The sequence below is a fragment of the Cnephaeus nilssonii genome (genome assembly GCF_951640355.1).
Source record: "Cnephaeus nilssonii genome assembly, chromosome: 13".
NCBI lineage: Eukaryota > Metazoa > Chordata > Mammalia > Chiroptera > Vespertilionidae > Cnephaeus > Cnephaeus nilssonii.
This window is the reverse complement of record NC_137084.1, coordinates 56,553,971-56,576,203: the sequence shown is the minus strand read 5'-3', so window position 1 is coordinate 56,576,203 and position 22,233 is coordinate 56,553,971. Positions and strand designations below refer to the sequence as shown.

At 36.2% G+C, this 22,233-nt stretch overlaps 1 protein-coding gene across 4 annotated transcripts in view; it reads left to right on the top strand.

Annotated features, from left to right (window-relative positions):
* NOX4 (NADPH oxidase 4) overlaps positions 1-22,233 on the top strand; it is a 168,251-nt gene that overhangs the window by 77,716 nt on the left and 68,302 nt on the right. For all 4 annotated transcript variants that reach the window (XM_079787431.1, XM_079787432.1, XM_079787434.1 and 1 more), the window contains exon 12: positions 9,000-9,060. In XM_079787431.1, the coding sequence (XP_079643557.1) occupies positions 9,000-9,060 (61 nt within the window). The remainder of the gene's footprint in view (positions 1-8,999; positions 9,061-22,233) is intronic.

The window sequence follows — 22,233 nt, the reverse complement described above, 5'->3', positions numbered from 1 at the left end:
AGTGTGTGCATAACCCATCTTTGTCAAAGATAATAGTCCCTACTAATTAAATGCTTAAGAAGTTCCTTCATAAATGTTAAAAATATTATATTCTTTAATTCTTACTATATTTCTATGACATGTGTACTACAAACTATATTATATGTAGAAAACAACGTGACTGCAAGAGATTAAATGAAGTCACACTGCTAGTTGGTGGCACAGGTGAGATACAGACCTGCCTGGCTGAAAGGCGTGTGGTCAGCTATTCTGCACAGTCTCTCTCTTGCCTCACCACTCATTGGTGTTCAGAGCATTCATATTTCTAAAACTCTTATTGGTTTTAGATATACTTGTTGTTGGTGTCAAACAACAAAAAAGAATTACCATTTAGGAGAGAACTGTACTGAAACTACCAAGAGGCATTTTCAAGAGAAATATGCAATGGAAAGTTTTGGATTTTCTGTAGTACTAAGCTCTTCAAATACTGTGGAGAGTTAACAGTCAAATAAGTTTCCCTGCTAGAAAACTGTGATAGTAGAAGGGAAAATCAAATCTATAAAATATGCAATGATCACAAACTCTGTAGTTTGAACTTCAACCCATTTTTAAAATGGAGATTCAATTTTTAAAACTGAAAATATGAGAAATAAGTACAAAAGATAAGGCACAGAAGCACAAAAGTAATTTTCTCAATTTCAGTCATGGTAAAGCTAAGTTTTGAGTACTGATTTAATTAGATACCCAAAGGTTGGAGTTTTAATTACTTAAGGTGCTTCAGCATTTTTACCCTTAACATTTATTTTCCTACACAAAGACATGATAATTTGGTGGGTTTTCCTAGGACATTGTGATTGTTTTCTGCTATTGCACCTACAAATCTCCTAGGGCAGAACCAGCAGGCACATGTTTGGTGACAAGACTGTGGGAGAGAGGAGGTAATCCTATACTATTAGAACATGGATTTTGGAATCCTAGACAGTCTGGGTTGGAAGACTGGATCCCCCACTTATTAGTACTATATCCTTGGGCGAGATAATTAACATGTTTACCTTTGGTTTGCTTCTTTATAAAGTGTGGGTAATAATAGTGACTTCTCTATGGAGTTACAGTGGATAGGAATTTAAAAAAAAGATATAATAAGTGCTAATCATGGAGCTTGGCATATAGTAAGTTCTCAGTAAGTTAGAAATTGTTATCCACTGTCTCATCCACATTTTACCTTTCACAATTTGGTGACACCTCTCCATTTTTGTTACCACTCCCCATGTCACCTTTGCTATTATGCTTTTTATTTTTATTTGTTATGGTTGTTGTTTTAGATAATGAGTATAGAACCAAGACAGGATTAAATTGATTTTTTTTGCCTCATTCTGCAGCATGAACTAACTGACCAAGCTCTGGCCAGTCTCGTTTAGAAGCAGTTATTTCAGGGACAGATGATTTATTTGCCTCTTGTGGTTTACTAGCAGTTAGGATGAAGGATGGACCTTTATTGGCTGAAAACCTGGGTAGAATTTTACGTGTTGTTCTTCAACTATGTATTGGATCTCTAAGTGTTTTCCAGCTATGCTCTGTAATTGCCAAGTTTGGATTTTCTACCAAAACAAATATTCTATTAAAGTATGCTCTCATCTAATTTAGATGTAGCACTCAGATATGATTTTAAAAAGCTCAAACTTAAAACATGAAAACTACTGCTTACTAAAAAATGTAGCTTCTCTTAGTATTTAACTGAGACAGACATTTATTGTGCTTATTGATATGTTTCATAGATTCTCAAAGAAATAATGCACAATCTACTTTTTTTATGGTGGTAATAGATTGAAGCTTACATAAATATATCTATATCCATTCCTTACTATTCTAATTCAGAAGTACACATGACTTTCCTGACAGCTGTATTCTAAATTGTGTGACTCATGACTCTTAAGCTTGGATAACCTAATTTCACATATTTTTCCATGAGTCAGAGGCAAGTTTAGCTGTTAGTTTGTTATTGTCTGTACTCTAACATAGCATGCCTTCACTTGCCATCATTGTTCTGCTTTGTGTTTTTAATCTCTCAACAAGTCACTTTGGGAATAGTCTTTCCAGTTTTCAATGAAAACCAGACAAGAATGGCCATGCATGGCTTAAAGATTGAAAATATTTATTTCATTTCATGGATTTAAATATAAGCAGGAAAGCTGCTTTAGTGGTTTGGATCTTGTGTCTTGCTTTCATCTATCTAATTCTTAAAAATTGCTTTCCTCTAGGGCTTTACAAATCTTTTGCTTAGACAGCTTAGAAACTCAACTAGGATAGATGACAGGTTAGCAAGGCAATAAAGTGTCTTAACTATAGACCATGCACAGTGGTGGAAGTTGCCACAGAAGGTCACTAATGTTCATGAAATATAACGGGACATCTGAATTCTCTGAAAGTTAAACATCATCTAATTGCTCAAGTCTGGCTCTTTTCCAGGGAAAAAGAATATATTTCTTCAGTGCATAATGAGAGCCTGCATGATAAATATGAACTTTAATCAGTCAGTGTATTCAGAGCAAACCTGCTGTTTAATAGTAAACTTGATTTATTCAATTGGTATTTTTGGATGCCTCCTTTAAACTAGGTATCAAAGAAAAAATGATGGATAAAAGCCCTTTCTTGACTCACATCTCCTTCCAGCCTCTCCCCCATTTTTCAGTTCTTCAGTTCCTTTTCTCTCATTCTCTCTTAAATTCACCAGTCGCTGCCCACAGCACTACTAAAACATTTCCAAGGTCAGCATGACCATGTTATTGCTAAATCTAATGGTCATTTCCCAGTTCTCAATGGCTTTGACTTCTGAGGAGCACTTGGCACAGCTGATCACTTGCTTTATTAACATGTGTTGTTCATTTTGCTTCCAGGACATCCACTCACCTGGTTTTTCTTCTATTTTTTCTAACTCTTTTTAAATTTTTTTTTTTTGCTGTTTCTTGTCATTCCCATGACCTCTAAATATTAGAACACTCCAGTGTCCATTCTCTGAAACCTTTTTCTCTCTGGCTAAACTCACTTCTCAGGTGATCCCATTCAATCTTATTAATACATCTGTGTGTTATCATCTCCAAAATTTATATTTCCAGCTCAGCTTCAACTCTAAAATTCAAGGTCATATATCCAATTGTCTACCCAAACTTCCACTTGGATTTCTAAAGAAAATCGTAAGTTAGCATGCCTAAAATTGAATTCTTAATCTTTAGCCTTTCAAATCCATTCCACCCATACTCTTCCAACTCTCTTCAGTTAGTGCCAAGTTGTTCAGGCTGAAAATCTGGATGTAAACTTAACTTGTATCCTTTAAACACACACACACACACACACACACACACACACACACACACACACACACACCTACAGTCAACAATCTGTCCACAAATTTTCTTGCCTCTACCTTTAAAATATGTCCATAATTTTCATATACCCAATCCACTGCCATCTGCATAGCCTCCTAGTTGGTCTCCCTCTGTCTGCCCTTACTCACCTATCAGGTAATCTTAAGAAACAGCCAGGATGATTATTTTAAGATGCAGATCAGATCATGTCATTTATCTGTTTAAAAACCTGGTAGTTTTCACCCTGAGTTATACTTGATATATCTTGGCTTGCATCTGTGTGAGTGTGTGTGTGTGTGTGTGTGTGTGTGTGTGTGTGTGTAAGAGGGGATGTCAGAGGTCAGTGTGGCTGGAAATACACTAAGAAAAAGGAAGGGTGGTAGGAAATAATGTCAGAGAATTCCTGAGGAGTCAGATTATGTGGGGTTTATAGGACATGGACAGGGTTTGGCTTTTACTTTGAGGAGGGAGCCATTGGAGGGTTCTGAGTAGAGGAATGACATGTCTAGCTTAATTTTTAACAGGATCACTCTGGCGGCTAAGTTAATATTAAATGAAGTGAAGCAGGAGGACAGTTAGGAGGCTGTTGCTGTCATCCAGTTGAGGTATGATGATGGCTTGGCCCAGAGTGGAGCTGGTGAGAAGTGTCAGATTCTTAACATATTTTAAAGTTAGAGTTAATAGGATTTCTTGATAGACTGGGTATGGAATGTGAAAGAAATAGAAGACTCAAGCTTATCGTCAAGGTTTTTGGTCTTAGCAACTAGAGCTGTGTCAACCGAGATAGGGAAGGCTGTGTGGAGAGCAGATTATGAGGAGAATATCTAGAGCTCAGTTTTGGACAGGTAAATGTGAGATGGCACTTAGTGTGCCTTTAAAAAATATTTGCTGTGCCCTAACCGGTTTGGCTCAGTGGATAGAGCTTCGGCCCGTGGACTGAAAGGTCCCAGGTTCGATTCCAGTCAAAGGCATTTACCTTGGTTGCGGGCACATCCCTAGTAGGAGGTGTGCAGGAGGCAGCTGTTCGATGTTTCTCTCTCATCAATTTTTCTAACTCTCTATCCCTCTCCCTTCCTCTCTGTAAAAAAAATCAATAAAATATATTAAAAAAAATATTTGCTGAGCTAATGAATAGCAGGCATTTTCGCTCTGCTTTCCACTGTACTAGTTATTCCTGCATCTAGAGCCCTTTTTGTCTCACCTCTGCTTATCTTTGGGTTTGTGCCTGGATTGTACTTGCAGTGAGGTGAATCTGGGGGTCCAGTTAATTCCATATACAGACATGAACAGTTCTTTTTTTAAATCATGAGCCCATATCCAGCCTCTTTTTGAGACATAAGATTTCTCATTATCATGTGGGGAAGATGGGCTTGCTTCTCAAAGTGGATCTCCTTTTTGAAGGTAGACTAGTTAAGTGAGGAAATGAAGGGGCAGGTAATGTTTTAGTCGATCCATGTTGGTTTAGGTAGATTATTAGAGTGGATCAGGAGAAACATGGAATATAATGTTGGAAAGAAATTGGAACAGATGTGGTTGGCCAGATAGGAAGGAAAATAACTGGGTGTTTATCCATAGGGGGAACACAAAAGGTTAACCAATAGGAGATTGCTATGATCAGACCCTTTCTTTGGTAAGATTATTTGAAAGGACTTGAAAATTGATTGAATGCTGGCAGGAAGAGAAATACCTGATATTACTCTGGGGTTTGAGGCTCTGCTCTGATAAGGATTTATAGGTTCTATGGCCAGACATAGGAGAAGGAGAAGGAGAATATAACTTGGGAAGTAAAACAATAACAATTTGAGATATATTACATTTAGAGTGAATTTCTGGTGGGAATGTCTAGCAGGAATAGAAAATGTGGAAGAAAGAGCTAACAATAAAGCCCTGACAACAATGATTAAAGAACATTATGTTCTGTGATCGTTTCCTCTGGTTTAATAAATTTAAAAAACAAACACATTGTGGCTTTTAAATTTCTTTTCCATGTTGAGTAAATCCTTGTGCAGTGACATCATTTTTACATTCAGTTCCCAAATGTAAGATAATTACATAATATCTGTTTATATTTTTGAGGGACTGTTATAAAATCTTTTGAGCACATTAAAATCTCAACACCATATTGAGCAAATAATTTGAAGGAAAAGCTTTTTCCCCCCTCCAGGATAGCAAAGTACACATTTTCTCAGATCTGTTGTTATAAATTTTGTCACTTTATTTTCTTATCCTTAACTAGATGCTGTGTATTCTGGTAGTTATAGTAAGGTCTACAAGAGCCAAAGCCCATTCTCTTCATCTATGTAACTTACATGAAACTAAAGGAAGACTCAGCAATGTTTTAATGTTTACTTTTAAATTTAACATTTAAAATATTTAAAATTATAAGCATTGTAAAAGCTAATAATAAATTTTAAAAAATAGATGTGTATGAAATGAGTTCTTACTTTCTATCTTTAATTTAATTTCCCAGAAGTTAATGTTGAGTAATAAAATATTTTATATTCTCTTCAACAAATTTCTATGTATAGAGAAAAAACACTAATATCCATTTTTATTTTAGTGATGCGAACTTAACTACACATACTGTCTTGCAACTTTTTAAACTGAGAGAATTGGCATAAGCATATATTTCTTTATTAATGTTCTGGGAGAAACAAGATAGGCATGGATATTAATACTTTATTATTTCTTTCCTTTGAGAAATTTTCAAAACACTCTTAAAAAGATAGTAAGGCCCTGCTGGCGTTGCTCAGTGGTTGAGCATTGACCTATGAACCAGGAAGTCACAATTCAAATCCTGGTCAGGGCACATGCCTGGATTGTGGGTGGGCTGGATCCCCAGTGTGGGGCATCCAGGAGGCAACTGATCAATGATTTTTCTCTCATCATTGATGTTTCTATCTCTCTCTCCCTTTCTGAAATAAATAAAAATGTATGTAAAAAAACAAATCTTTATCATTTAAAAAAAGAAGATAGTAAGAAAACATTAAAGAATCACTACATTGTACCTTAAGCAATGTTAGTGTATATGAACATTATTTTGGCAAAGCTACTAAAATGTGATTCTGAGATCTTTAGTCACTTTCAAACCACACATACTGAAACCGTTCTAAGTTACTCTGTGCAGGCCCCCTTCAGATTGGAGGCTATCTGGCCAAAGTCTCTCTTAAAATCTGTCTTCTTAATTCTTAACTAATCTGAGGAAATTTCTAAAGGCATCATTCCCAAGAATTTGAGAGAAACAATATTGTGTTTTATCTTTTCAAAGCAGATCAGCCTTAAAAGCTATATTAATGCATTTGGCCAGCTCTTAGAAGAAGAAGCTTTATAGGCTCCTACAAGACCTGAGGAGATGTTATATTAAACATCATATGTAATTATCTTTTACAATGTCTGTGCTGAAAGAATAGAACAGGGCTATGAATACATGGAAAACGTATATGTTTTCCTTTAGAATAATACATTATAAGATTAAGTCGAGCTAGATGTAAGCTTAGTCACTTGAAGACAGACCTTTTTGACCCTATTCTATTTTCTTGGCTTAGATCTTTTCATAACCTAAGATAGTGAGTTAAACATCAAGTAACATGTGGATAATCATATTGGTAGCTTGGAACTCTGTTGGGATTCTTGCTTTCTGCAAACTACAACTTTTACTGCATAGATGTTTGGTCAGTCTTAGATAGTATGAAGTAAATATGCTGGGTGATTTTTACATATCACATCATTTTATTTGTAGATTTACTAATGACAATACTGATTGAGCTCAAAATTATTAAAAACCAGAATGTAAATTAAATAAATATTAGACTCATAATTATAAGTGAAATATTTTAATAGTATATATTTGATTTATTTTAATATTTCATATTACTGCAAGCAGTAACAATCCTATTAGAAACACTAATTGCAGAATTGTAGTTTGGAAATCTATGGTACATTAATTCCCAGCTCTGACCATATATTAGATCATGTGCTTTTTAGTTTGTTTGTGATTTGTCATGAGCACATGATTAATACCTACATTTTAATTTATTTTTTTCACTGATATCCAAGCTCCCCTACTTCTGGGATAAGTCATTTACATATCTCCATGGTATTTTCATCTTCCTTTATTTCTTCTCCTCATAACAGCCTATCTGATCTGTGTTAATTGGTCACCACAATGAGCTTGAGGATCTTAGACTTGCTTTATGTAACCCATTCTCTCTCACAGGGGCCTTCAGAACCACTGCCATTTTCTTACATCTTTGCTTTAACTTCAGCCCATATTCCCCCTAATATATTGTTGTACATTGGTTCAATTAATCTTCAACCAATATGTTTTTTACCTCCTACTCCATTTGATTTCTCAAACAACCCTTATCTTTTGCCACATCTTTTTTTTTAATGGAGATAGTGACCTTTATAGTTAAGAACTATGAAGTTAGATAAATCTGGATCTGAACTCTGCCTTGTCTTTTGACTAGTTCTATGATCTTGAGCAAGTTAATATTTTTAATTTCAATTACTCTATTTCCTTAACTATAAAAGACAACTCTCCAGGGTTATTATGAGATTTTGAAACGGAAGCACTTAGCACTATCCTTGGCACATGATACTCAATGACCACTGGGTAGTCACAGACAGGTGATCTCTTATCTATAACCTTCAGGTTAAATGTATTTTTAGAATTCAGAATTTTGTGGATTTTAAAGGGTATGCACATTCCTTATATAAGATCTCTAGTAGGATGTGAGGCAGCATTCTTAAACAAATTGACAATTCTGTAGGGAAATACTTCTGTTTGAATTTTTATATAGAAGTATTAGCCTCTCATCATTACCCATCCATCAATTCAAGTCAGTTATTGCCACCGAGCTATAAAAATACTCATTTTTCAGAACTGTTGAATTTTAGAATTGTGAATAAAGGATTGGAATTCTGGAAAATTAAAGGAGATTCTGCATTTTCTTATTGTGAACTATACTATTCTCTCATTTTTATTATCTGGGTGTTTTCTAGATTTTATAAACATGGGCCACGGATACGTTTTATTATTTTTGTTACCATAACTCACTCCCCTCCCCAGGTGCCCCTGCCTGGGGATATCACTCCAGGTATCTTCTGAGAATAGCACTCCAGATAGCTTCTGAGAATTAAAGGAATGAAAAAGAAAGAAATGGAATGTTTTCAGTATCAGTTTCCTCTTTGGATATGGAATATTTAAGTCACATTGAGAATTATATTTTTTTTTCTCCAAAATTTGTTAGAATGTGAAGCATATGATAATATCAGGAGAGAAAAAGACATCAAAATTTTTAGTGTACATTCTGCCTTTGTAGTAAAAGCTGTGACCTCTTAAATATTTTAACTCAAAAGATATTTAAGCAAGATTTATAGTAATATATAATATACTGGCAGTTTGAGACTATATTAAATTGTTTTATTTAAATACTTATAGGTTTTTAGAGAAATTTATATTGTCATATTGACTAGTTGATATTGCTCTTTATTTCCACTAATGACTATATCTATACATTTTTATTCCATTGCTTTCTGTTTTATATTGATTTGGGGGACTTGCTATGAGACTAAAACTTGCAATTCAATCATACCTGGTAATACATAATTATTATTCAGAATTGATTCTAGTACTTATTTATTTATTTTTTTTAGTGTCCTACTGAAACCAAAGCAACATTCGGGGTCCACCTTAAAATAGTAGGAGACTGGACAGGTATGTAGAACATATTGTTTTAAGATACATGCTTTGAAAAATAATGAATCATACAATAATTTAATCATACAATTGTTTAAGTAGTAGAATTGCCAGCATATATAGAAATGTATATATATGTTCTTAAGCTGTTGTTTGTTTTCTTTACTTATACAGTTTTGATATTTATGTCTTCTTCTTATAAGATGCATTTTAGAATTAGAATATTTCAGATATTAGTAATTTTTATTTTTATTTTCAAATTTTCAAATCTTCACAGCAGCTTTATTTGCAATAACCAAAACCTGGAACCAACCCTAATATCTACTAACAGCTGAATGGATAAAAAACAATTGTGGTACACTCATATAATGGAATAATACCTAACAATACTAATGAACAAACTATAAATACATGTAACAAGGTGAATTAACCTCAAAATAGTCATGGTTAATGAAAAAAAGCCAGAGTCCCCATGCCTTAGAAAGTATATTGCATAAAATTCTAGAAGATGTAGTACATTTTAATAATGTATTATTCACTGTGTTTGCAAATCACAGGTTTCCGCCTACTTGTCAGATGTACTGGCAATAATGGGAACACTAAACTATTTTTTTCCTTTGTTTTAGACAGCATTATTTTAAAATTGATGGTTGGTTTTACTCTTAAAATAATTGACACTTGGAATTGATATCACACAAATCTTCCAGTCCTTGCATAACCTTTCCTGTGGTATCCACCTACTACATTTCTGAAATAGTGGTCAATCTTAATAGAAGGCCTATTGGTGGTAGTATTTTACTCATTTGTTCAATAAATATTGTTTTTATTATTTGAGAGGTTATATTAAGAGTTCTATGTAGATAAACGTTCATTCTTAATATTCCCTTGACTGTTTAGGTTGATTCCTCAAAGGAAAAGATGCAGGCACAAACATGAATGCAGATGTAAATAAAGGTATCAGAACATGTAGTCTAGGGCTATAAGAGAAGCTTCACAGAGAAGATACAATTTGAGCTGAACCTGGAAAATCAGGGAAATGAGAGAAGAAGTAGGTCGTTTAAGTGAAATTCACAGCATTGTCAAAAATCAGGGAATATAATGATTAAACCATATTTAAGAAGGGTAAGTCAATCAGCCTAGCAAAAGCAAAGATTTTGTTCTAGGGAATAGTATAAAAAATCCTCTTAGGGTCAGCTTGGTGAAGATCTTGAATGCCTATACAAGATATTAGAATAACATAGAGATGGTAAGGAACCTTTAAAGAATTTAGAGCATCATAATGAAAATAGTATTAACCTTTTGCACTCAGATGTTGAGTGTGACTCGACATGGTTAGCATCGGTAGCAGCTCGTATGTCGAATTGTATTGAACGTATCAATAATTTGAAATATAAAAAATCCAAATAAAGTTTGTATGAAAAGAAACTCCAGTTTTTTATTCTATTGCTGCGTTTTGTAAAATCTGGGGTATTTAAAAAATTAAATCCCGAGTAGAATAAAGGAATCGAGAAAAAAGCAAGCGAGTGCAAAGGGTTAATAACTTGCTAGTTGGATCAGTTAGAATCAAGAGAAGACTATGGTGCTGGAAGCTGGAGGAGAGTCAATGGAGGAGAGGAGATGGAAACTGGGGAGTAGAAGGAATGGATTTGTATGCTCAGGTTGAGAAGTTAACATTGAAAAAATGAAGTAATTTTTGCAAAAATAGGAAAGGACAATATATGTATCCTATATAATAAAAGGCTAATCTGCAAATCGACCGAACGGCAGAAAAACCAGTTGCTATGATGTGCACTGACCACCTGGGGGCAGATGCTCAATGCAAGAGCTTCCCCCTGGTGGTCAGGGGGAGCGCCACTCAGCCAGAAGCCGGGCTCATGGCTGGCGAGCACAGGGGCGGTGGCGGGAGCCTCTCCCTCCTCTGCAGCAGTTGAACATCGCCTGAGGGCTCCCGGACTGCGAGAGGGCTCATGCCAGGCTGAGGGATGCCCCCTGAGTACACAAATTTTGTGCACTGGACCTCTAGTTGTATAATAAAAGAGAAATATTTTAGGAAGAAGAACAATTGAAAAGCTTATATCACACAGTTAAAAAAGCCTATCTAATAAAAGAGTAATATGCAAATTGACCATCACTCCAACACACAAGATGGCTGCCCCCATGTGATCAAAGATGGCGGCCCCCATGTGGACACAAGATGGCCATCACAAGTTGGCCAGCAGGTGAGGGCAGTTGTGGGCGATCAGGCCAGCAGGGGAGGGCAGTTGGGAGGGACCACGCCTGCAAGGGAGAGCAGTTGGGGGTGATCAAACCTGCAGGGGAGGGCAGTTAGGGGTGACCAGGCCAGCAGAGAAGGGAAGTTGGGGTCAACCGGGCCAGCAGGGAAGGGCAGTTGGGGGGGACCCAGGCGTGCAGGGGAGAGCAGTTGGGGGGGACCTGGCCTGCAGGGGAGGGCAGTTAGGGGCAATCAAGCTGTCAGGGAGCAGTTAGGCATCAATCAGGCTATGGGTGATCAGGCTGGCAGGCAGAAGCGGTTAGGGGCAATCAGGAAGGCAGGCAGGCAAGCAGTTGGGAGCCAGCAGTCCTGGATTGTGAGAGGGATGTCCGACTGCCCGTTTAGGCCCGATCCTACCTGGATCGGGCCTAAACGGGCAGTCGGAAATCCCTCGAGGGGTCCCCGATTGGAGAGGGTGCAGCCTGGGCTCAGGGACACAAACCCCTGTGCACGAATTTCATGCACCAGGCCTCTAGTGATAGTATAAAATTCTTTGTCTATAGAAAGGACAACTGGCTTGGTATTGGAAAGTTGAAGAAAATGGAGAAATATGTAACATAGGATCTCATGGGAAAACAATGAAATTAATAAAAAGATCTTTGAGCAGTATTGACCTACTTGGAATCATTAAAAACCAGGCTTGGTTCATGTGATAGCATTCAAAGAGCTCACGATAATACAGGGTTAGAAAAACAGTGGTATAGTTTGGAAACAGTAATTCTTATGACAACTACTTGATATAACCACAATTGTTTTGTACCCTTTGACCAAGAATGAGTGAAGTTCTTTTCTGGTTCAAATATCAATATGGTAAGGATTAATTTCAGTAATGAATGGTAATTGATAGAATTCTATATCTGAAGGGAAACAAGCACAATGAAGGTATAATTCAATTCATCAGTGTAAGCAGAAACTTCATGATGGCTTATTACTAATTATTGCTACTGAGTTACTTCATATTTTCTACTAGAGGCCCAGTTCATGAAATTTGTGCACTGGGGAAGGAGGTGACCCTTAGCCCAGCCTGTACCCTCTCCATTCTGGGACTGCTGGCTCCGAACTGCTCGCTTGGCTGCCTGCCTGATTACCCCTAACCACTTCTGCCTGCCAGCCTGATCACCCCCTAACCACTCCCTTGCCTTCCTGATTGACACCTAACTGCTCCCCTGCCGGCTCTATCTCCCCCAACTGTCCACCCCTTCCAGCCTGGTCACCCCCAACTGCCCTCCCCTGCCAACCCAGTCACCCCCAACTGCCCTCCCCTGCCTGCCTGGTCACCCCCAACTGCCCTCCCCTGCCAGCCTGGTTGCCCCTAACTGCCCTCCCCTGCAGGCCTGGTCCCCCCCAACTGCCCTCTCCTGCCAACCTGGTTGCCCCTAACTGCGACCTGCCCTCCCCTGCAGGCCATCTTGTGGTGGCCATCTTGTGACCACATGGGGCCGGCCATCTTGTGTGAGGGCATGATGGTCAATTTGCATGTTACCTCTTTATTATATAGGGTTGTCAGTAGCTCATTAAAATAAATTCTCTCATCATTTATTTTAATATTTATTAGGAATACTTAATAGTTTAAATTTTATCCTCTTATTTCATGTCCTATGTCATTGAGGGATAAACAAGATCATTTTATTCAGAGTTCATTTCCAGTCAGTTGCTTTTCAATTAATACAGACCTTCTTGGTTGTTGACTTTATAAATATTTGTTGTTTTGGAAAAAATGTCAAGCATTCATGCAGAGAACCCCTAAATAATTGTGCCACTATCTGGCCTTAAAGCAATGGAATTATAATTATGGAGCGAAAATGGGAACATTGCTCCTGAGATCAAGGATCACTGGTTTTTATTCTGAAAGAATTGATTAAAACTCAGTTTTAAGTGCAGTAGTTATAGGAAATACTAAGGAGATACTTAAGAATTTGAATGTCAAAGTTTTACTTTTTAAAAATCAGTTAGAGATATTCCACAGTGACTTTTTCTTCCCTGAAATATGTTCTGCCTGGGCAGGTCTATTGAACAGCTTTAAGACCACCACATGCACAATTTTTTCAAGATTAATCAACTACACCCAGCTGTAGAGTGTCCATGAAGCAAATGAAGCAGCTGTATAGCACAGTATAAAAGTTTAGTATTTGTTGTTTAGCCTTTTATTTTACCCAGGCCTGTACTTGCATCTCCTAAGTGTGTGAAAGACTTATGGAAGTTTAGAAGTCTCTTCAAACCTCTGAAGTAGTTCAGGTTTTTCCCTGAAATGATGATGGTAGAGGAGGTGTAGTGAATTATCCAAGTAGATTTCTCTTTGAATTGAATGAATATTTTGCTGTTCTAGAATCAAAGAAAGATGTATGGTGACAGATTGCCATGTTAGCTTGATCTAACTGTTCAAAATAGCTTAGTACTTACTTCATTAGATATCATTTTTGAATAATGTCTGAAATAATGTTAGACCATAATTATTTTAATCATCTAAACAGCAGCTTACTCTTGAAGGGTCGAGTTATACTATAAGAGCATTATATACCTAATATCCACATGTAATTAATTAAAAAATATTGTCATTGTTTCATTCAATAATTAGTGTATTGACAATAACTGGATAAAAATGCAACAAAGAACTCATAATAGCTTTTTCTTAAATCTTGGGTATCAATTCCCATATTTTCTATGGGAAAATCTTGCTATAATCAGAAGATATGGTTAACTTTGAGAATTCAAAGTGGGAAAACAGGGCCATATAATATGGATTTGTCTTGATCACATAATACATTGATATTTATAGTACAACTAGTCTTAGATAGAGCTTTAGTTAAAGGGAGGGCCAAAAAGGAGGCGATAACTCTATCTCTACTTACTTCAGTATCACTCTATTAGTCAGGCATGTCTCATACTTCATCTAGCTGATTGTTTATTAAAAGATTAAAACATATGTGTGACGTATTTAAAGTGTTTTTTTTTTCCATTTTGGGGAACTCCAAATGGAGTTAGTATGCCAGTTAATGACTTATTAAATAATAATAATGTCTTTATTTTATAATGACAGCATATTTTGGAACAGTTATGGCATCCACCTTACACTATTTATGTCTGTGACTAGCTTTTGGTTGCTGCAAAAATGAAAAAACCAAAGTACTCCTATTGAATGCTGAGCTGCTTTTTAAGGACATGCCAAAAGGGGAGCTACAAACTAAGTTTGAACATATTGACTTATTTGAAGAACATGGATTATATTCAAATATATGAAATATCATGAGTTTTACATTATTCATGTTCACACATTATAAACTTTAGTCTAAACCCATAATAAATATGAATTATTTAATTGCAATATCTGCAAAGGAGTGACTAGAAATACTATATTTCTTGTTTGTTTGCTTTTTGGCTATGGCCAGCAAATTATAATGGTTAGACATTTGTGGAAGATAATGTTTAAACTATTTGTTATTTTGCCAAATAATCAAATATTTATTAAACACATACTATGTTCCAGATTCAGCACTAGTCTCTGGAAATTGACTAAAACTAAAAAGGTCTCTGTTCTGATAGGGTCTGTATTCTAGTCAGTATAGATCTCCAATAAACAAAAAGAACAGATCAATATGTAACATGTTAGAGGGTGATAAATACTATGAAGAAAAATAAAGAAAGGTAAGGAAGTAAGAATGATGAAAGGAGGTAGTGCTATTTAAATTGGGTGTTTAGTTACAGACTTTTTGAGCAGACATGTAAGTAGGTGAGGTGACAAATAAGGTAGATTTCAGAAAGAGGTGTATTCAGGCTAAGGAAACAGTGCAAAGTCCCTATCACTTTTTTTTTTTTTTACTTTTTAATTTAAATTTTTTAATTAAAACATTTTTTTTCAGTTTTTATCATTATTTTGGATATTCCAGGAGCAGCAAGGAGGCCATTAGAGCTGGAATACAGACATTGAGGGAGATAGTAATAGAAAATGAGATCAGAGAGGGTATCTGAGGGTATCTGACGCTATAGGAGGAGTTGGTTTTGAAGACTACATATGAATGAATATTCATTTTGTTCTAATATATACTATCTGGGGGTTGGCAGGCTGAGGTTATTTTTTCAATTTTTTGGCTTATCGCTTTTATTAAATTTATTGGGCTGACTGGTTAAAAAGACTGAATTTAGGAGGAAGGTGGAAAAAAGTGAGAAATCTGAACATTGTAATAAATAGTTCAAACTTTTTTAGTTGGGTGGGTGGGAATGATAGGTCATCATTTGGAATGGTGGTTCTATATATGGGTTCTGGTAGCCTCACCTACCCCCTATGTCCAATTAGTCCCAGTGGATGGTAGTAGCTTCCTGCTACTCTCTGGATTTCTTTACCATTTTTGACTTGGCTTCTCAGTACTTCCCTCATTAGTCACTAGTTCCCTGTGTTAAATTCCTTCCATTTAAAATATCTAGAGTCATTCCAGGTTTGGCTGGATCCAGACTATTATAGGAGGTCAGCAGAGTGTCTCTGAACAGAGCACTGAATCCAGAGGAGTAATATATGGGGGGATAAGAGGACATGCAAAAAATCCTTAAACAGTCAAATGTTTGTGTTCAAGGACTGGTAAGAAATGCAGTAAGAACCGAGTAAGTGGAAATGTTACAGGGAATAAAGTCTGAGAAATACCCATGGATCACATAAGATAGATACTTGCAGATACCAGTTTTATTACAAATATTATGGAAACACATTGGAGGATTTTGATTAGGGTCTGACTCACATTTTAAAGTGGTAACTCTGGCTACTATATAGAGAATATGGTGGGAGTGGGCCAGAGTAGAAATTAAGCAATGAGGATTTTAGCTAAGTAAGTGGACAGTGCTGCTGCTTATTGAGGTAAAGAACACTGTGGCATATTTTTGGGGCGGGGGGAGGGCAAGAGTGGACATTCGCAGGTCAGTCTTGCACATATTGAATATGAGATGCCTCTTAACTTCCAAGAAGTGAAGTTGAATAGGCATTCCCATATGAGAGTCCAGAGGTCAGGGAGAATTCTGTGTTAGAAATCTAAACCTGGAAATCATTAGCACATTCATGGACTTAACACCCTAAAGCTGGATAAGATCATCTAGGGCAGGAATTCTCAACCATGTAAGACCCAAAAGCTTGCTTTATAACATCTTATATGCCCACTTTACATTCTTAATACACAATATACAGATATTATATCTACAAATATATATATGATAAAAATAAATACATTGTGCTAACCTTATTATAAAGAAGCTATTAAAATGAATAGTAAATGACAATAGATGGTATAAGCCAGGGGTGGGGCAGGAATCGGGTGGTGGGGGGCAAGAAGGGGAGAAGAGGGGGGAACATCTATAATACTCTCAACAATAAAGATGAAAAAAATAAGATAAATAGTAAATGATTTACATTTAATATTTAAAATTTCAAGCATGACTGCACTAGAAGTCATAATGAAATAAGTGACTTGTACCCACATACAGAATTATCACAAATAAGACAGTTCTAAATACAGGCTCCCAATATAATTGAAACACTGCATTCTTTATTATGTGACTTGCCAAAATGGCGAACATCTTTTGGTTAAGTTCTAGACACAATAGCATACAATATTACTGCAGTTTACATGGTGGTTGTACTCCTGGAAATTTCAGTTCATATTTATTTATTTATTTATTTTATTAATTTACTTTTAATTCTTAACCAAGGATATTTTTCCATTTATTTTTAGAGAGAGTGGAAGAAAGAGGGAAAGACAGAGAGAAATATCTATGTGAGAGAAAAACATCAATTGGTTGCCTCCTGCATGCACTGCTACTAGGGCCCAGGTCAGGGAGGAGCCTGTAACCAAGGTAGGTGCCCTTGAATGGAATGGAATCCAGGACCCTTCAGTTCATAGGCCGATGCTCTATCCTCTGAGCCAAACCGGCTAGGGCTCATATTTAAATCATTTAAAAACTTTGCATTTTCTATAATTATTCTCATTTGCATGGGTGCCCAGCAAGTCATTTGAAAATGATGTAGGAAATGAGACAAGTCCTTATCATATGGTATTCTCCACAACATTGTAGGATATAAAGTGTCTCTGACTCCTATTCTCAACTTCAGTAACTTCTGATCATCATTGTGAGAACCAAATCTGGTCCTAAGAAGTGGCATTGTCTTAAGACATTTCCTAAATTGGTACAAGAGTAACCATTTTAGGAAATGTGTATAGAGAGCAGAAATATAACAGAGGACTGGGCCCTTGGACTTTTTTTTAAATTTCTTTATTGATTAAGGTATTACATATGTGTCCTACCCTTGGACATTTTGACATGTAGAGTTCAGCAAAGGTGACTAAGAAGGAGTGGCCACTGAGGTACAAGGAAAACCAGGAAAGTCTGAGTCCTGGACACCGTAGGTCAGTGTTTCAGAAACTGAATTAATGCCTGAATTAATGACCTTGAGAATTGTGTTTTTAATGGAGTGTTGAGAACAAAACTTGACTGAAGTAGGTTTGAGAGATAATAGTAGTAGAGAAGGGGAGATGGTAAGTATAGACCAATCCAGTGGTATGTTGGAGCCAGTCCTATGAGCTTATTGGGTCACAGGGGGCTTCTCTCCCAATTCTATGTTCAGTGAAGTCAAGTTTGGGAGCTTTCAGTCATTCATAGTGTGATTATTTATCCCACAGAAATAGATCAGTACCATGAAGTATGATTTAAAAAATGTAAGACCTGGCTATTAAATCTTTGCTAAAGCACCAATGGATAATTTCTAAGGAATTTGGATGTAAAATTACATTAAAAATAGAGCAGAAAATAGAAGGAAGAAGAGAAATCCTATTTCTTATCACTGAGATTGAGGATGGGGCAGAAGAAAGGAGAAGGTGCCATGTACCATTCAAAATAGTGAATTGATACATGAAGCATGGAGGCCCTTCAGGGCTGTGCCAAGATGTCTACTGAGATACATGGTCCAAACTTTAAAGTGAGACAAGCCAAAATAATTATGAGGTGTCCATCCCACCCCCCCTCCCCGCCTCAGGCATGATCCACTTCTTCAGATTAGCTATTAAGCAGGTGGGGAGTTGGGTTTACTAGTAACCAGCATTGGTCTACTCCTGATTAAATTCACTATATTTGTCAACTCCATTCCATTCTCTGCACTGTCGCCATAGGAAATTCAAAGCATGAATCAAATGAAATCACTTCTCTTGCTTCAAATACTTTAATAGCTTCCCATTTCTCCTAGCATAAAGGTAAAAATCCTTCGGGTAGCCTGGAAGGGCCTCCCTGCTCTGGCTCTGTCCAACTTCTCACCTTGACTCAAGTTGTTTTCTTGTCTGCACAACAGCAACATTTTTGTTTCGCTTGCTTCCTCTCACCCTATTTTTATCCTTATCCATATGTTCTTACTCTCCACCACCCCTGCCCACCCTACCCACACATGTACCTAGTATATTTAAATCACATCTCAGAAGTAACTTTGTCTGAGAAGCCTCAATTTTTTATGTTGTTTCTTATATATGTTGCCACCACTGTATTTCTTTCCTTAAGAGCACTTATCTCCATTGGTAACTATACATTGAAAGTGTGAACATTGATGTAACACATTTTCTCCATAGGCTATAAGCGTTATCATTGTAGGGACTTGTATCTCTTTTTGCATACCAGTGTACTCAAGGGCCTATTAAAAAGATTGTTCATAATAAATGTAAATATTTATGAAGGAAAAGGAGAAAGTGGGAGAGGAAGGGAGGACAGAGAAAAGGGGAGAGAGAGAGAGAGAAGGCATATCCTCTCCTTCATGAAAACTCACAAGCTAATGGGGCAGTGGTCAGATACATAAGCAAGTGTAATACTGTGCCCACCAAAACGGAGGATGCCATGGCACCTGTGAGGAAGATTTGGGAGGCTTTTCAGGCTAAACTGAGTATTAGAGATAAATAGGACTTGTTCAGAATGGGAGATTATTCCAGGGAGAGAATTAGCTTGAATTAGTGGCTCAGAAGGGTCATGAAGTACCAGGAAGATGTCATGGTGTTGGAAGGCCAGGCTGGGATGTTATCCAGAGGTCATGTCATGCAGGAGCTTGTGGGAATTGCTAAGAAGCTTGGTCTTTCCTCCGAAAGATATTGGTGAAAAATGGAAGGCATTTTAAACAGGAAATGAAATCAAATGTACACTTTATATGGGTTACCGTGATGGCTTTATGCAGATTGGAAAGGAGAAAGACCAGGTTAGAAGCAAAGATGCCAAATTAAAGATTTGTCATAGTGCCAAGGAAGCTGAGGAGAAAAAAAGTTCTGTGTAAGGAATGAACTAGGACCACACAATAATTTTGCGAGTGGCATTACTGCTATTATAAAAACCATCTTATTGGGAAAATTCAAGGGAGGAGTTTGGGGATGGTATAGACTGCTTTGGATTACTGAACAAATTGGAGACCAGAAAAAGAGAGTTGGTAATAAAAAGAAGTACATGGCAAATGGGCTATTTCTAAAGTCATCCTGTTTCTAAATTCCCCCAAAACTCTGAGAGTGATTGAATATATACTGTTCTGGCCTGTGATTAGCAGAGAGAGACAAGTTAGCAAATACATATGCAAATTACTTGTGTATCCATCCAGGTAGATCTGGGTCAAAATGAGGATTAACATATTATATTTTCAAGTGTATATTATTTATATAGTGAATCACTATATATAATTCTAAACTTTTGTGAATGTGGAAATAATTGCAGACAATTAATTAACTTGATAGAATTTAGCATAACTTATTTACTATTATACTAAGTCAGTCAATGAATATGAGCTGGTGGTAAATTCTTCATAACCTCAAAAATCAATGAAATTTTTCTATCAGGGAAATGAAAAATTTATATTATAATTTAAGTGACCATCTGTTCTCAGGATAGAAAATAAATTGTTTTCTCCTTGGTTTCTCACTTTATGAACATGAAATCTATGCTATCATTTTTTAGTAGATGACAGCTCACTTATAATGCCACTGAAAATAAAGAGACTGCTTAGTAAATGATTGGAATTCACTATTCATAAAGTTTTATTCTAGGTTAGTAATTTTACAACTCCCAAAATGGAGAAAAACACAAAATTTTTATTTTCTGGCCAATAAAAAATGTTATTTTTTATTCTTGAAAATAAGCAGATTACATAATTTCTGGGCCTAGAAATAGAGTTATTACAGCAAAGTGGTTTGTTTTTGTAGATTGTTATGTTTTCATTAAGATTTGTTCTGTTCCTAAGAGAAGTTTGAATTCTCTATTATCTACCATTTTCTGTTTTATTTTACTATATAATATGAAGGAAAATAAGAATAGTGAGGAATTTTCTTGGTAACGTAATTTCTCAAGCAGTGTCAAAAATATGACAGTAATGCAGTAGGTGGCCAGGAAGGCATATGTCATTTTAGTGTTAATGGACTAAATTCAAAGAAGGCAGGAAGGCAAGGGGTTTGTGCCATTATTATTATTGTGGGGAACATTTTTAAGTACTCATTTTTTATGCCCTTGCTAAGTAAGAACTTTATAAATGAAGTAAATGAATATAGTTCCTGTTCCCTAAACAAATTGTAATTTTTAAAGCAAAATTGTGACATGGTGGATTATAATGAAGCAGATAGGGTTCTTTAATGTCATCCAAATGAACATACCAAACACATTACATATCTTAATACCAAAGAAAGATACTTATCTTCTGTGGATTCAAAAGGCAATTGAGAAAATGAACTTTGGGAATAGTGTGTAGCAAAAATACTACTCCTTTAATGATTTTTGAACTTTAACAGAGAAGGAGAGTGGGATTTCATAAACATATAATTAGTATGGGGAAATGAAACTCTTCTATAAAATGAGATTTTTGAGAAAACTTGAAGGTGACAATTAAATAATGGATATGGAATGCTAGGGAACCTAAAGAAATGTACCTAGACTGAGTAGTACAGTAGTTAGTGGAGTTAGTAAAGAAGAGTTAAAATGGTCTGTTGCAGTGTGAGGAAGAACTTAAATGTAGAAGGTGATTTTATTTTTTGTTGTCATAGTATTGAGAAACTAGTAACATGTCAGGGTGCAGCTATCCACATCATTATGAGGGAAGAAAAAGAAGAGAAAATTCACACAGAAAACTTTGCATATCCCAACGTTTTCTATGATAATACCTAGCAGAGAGTTATGCCTCCAATTGGAGCAAATCAGAAAATGTGTTTTAAATGTGGGGCTGTCTTTCAAGAATAGTCAAGTGATTTTCCTCCTTTCTTCCCCCTCTTGTCCTTTGTGACATAGTCCTCTGAGCTTCCGCTGGCACAGTAACAGTGCAGATCTCTTGTTGGTGCTGGAATGGTGGACTGTTCAGCAGTGGCTTGGGGTATTGTGTCCTCTCTGGGTGAGATACAGCACTCAACCATAAGCTTTCAAAGTTGGCAGCGAGCATAGTCAAAAAGACAACCAGGGCCAACATCCAAACCCAATGGAAATGGGAACTCACCTTTTTTTTAAAATCTTTTTTTGAGGTTTGTGAATGCATTTACACAAATAAATATTCCTATTCCTGTTTTTCCCACAGGGCAGGAACAAATGGCAGTATTTTTCCAAACCATTTTTAAAAGGAGGTTTTTACTTGAATTTATTATCTATTTGTTTATTATTTAACTAGACGAGTTGGTTTTTACAATGAAAACCTCTCACATTCCCTGAGCCTCTCCAATATATTCATTTAGTGAGATTATTATGTTTTCCATATTAAAAAGAAGTCACAGGAAAAAAAAATTGACATAACTTTAATGAGTATTGAGAATCAAGCAATATGAATAAAATGAAAGATATTTTTTTTAAAAAATAGAATAGTTTAGAATGACATGCTGTGTTTCTAGATAAAAAGCTGAATATGGTGAAACTGTTAATTCTTTCCAAAATAAACTATAGGCTTAATACAATTTCAA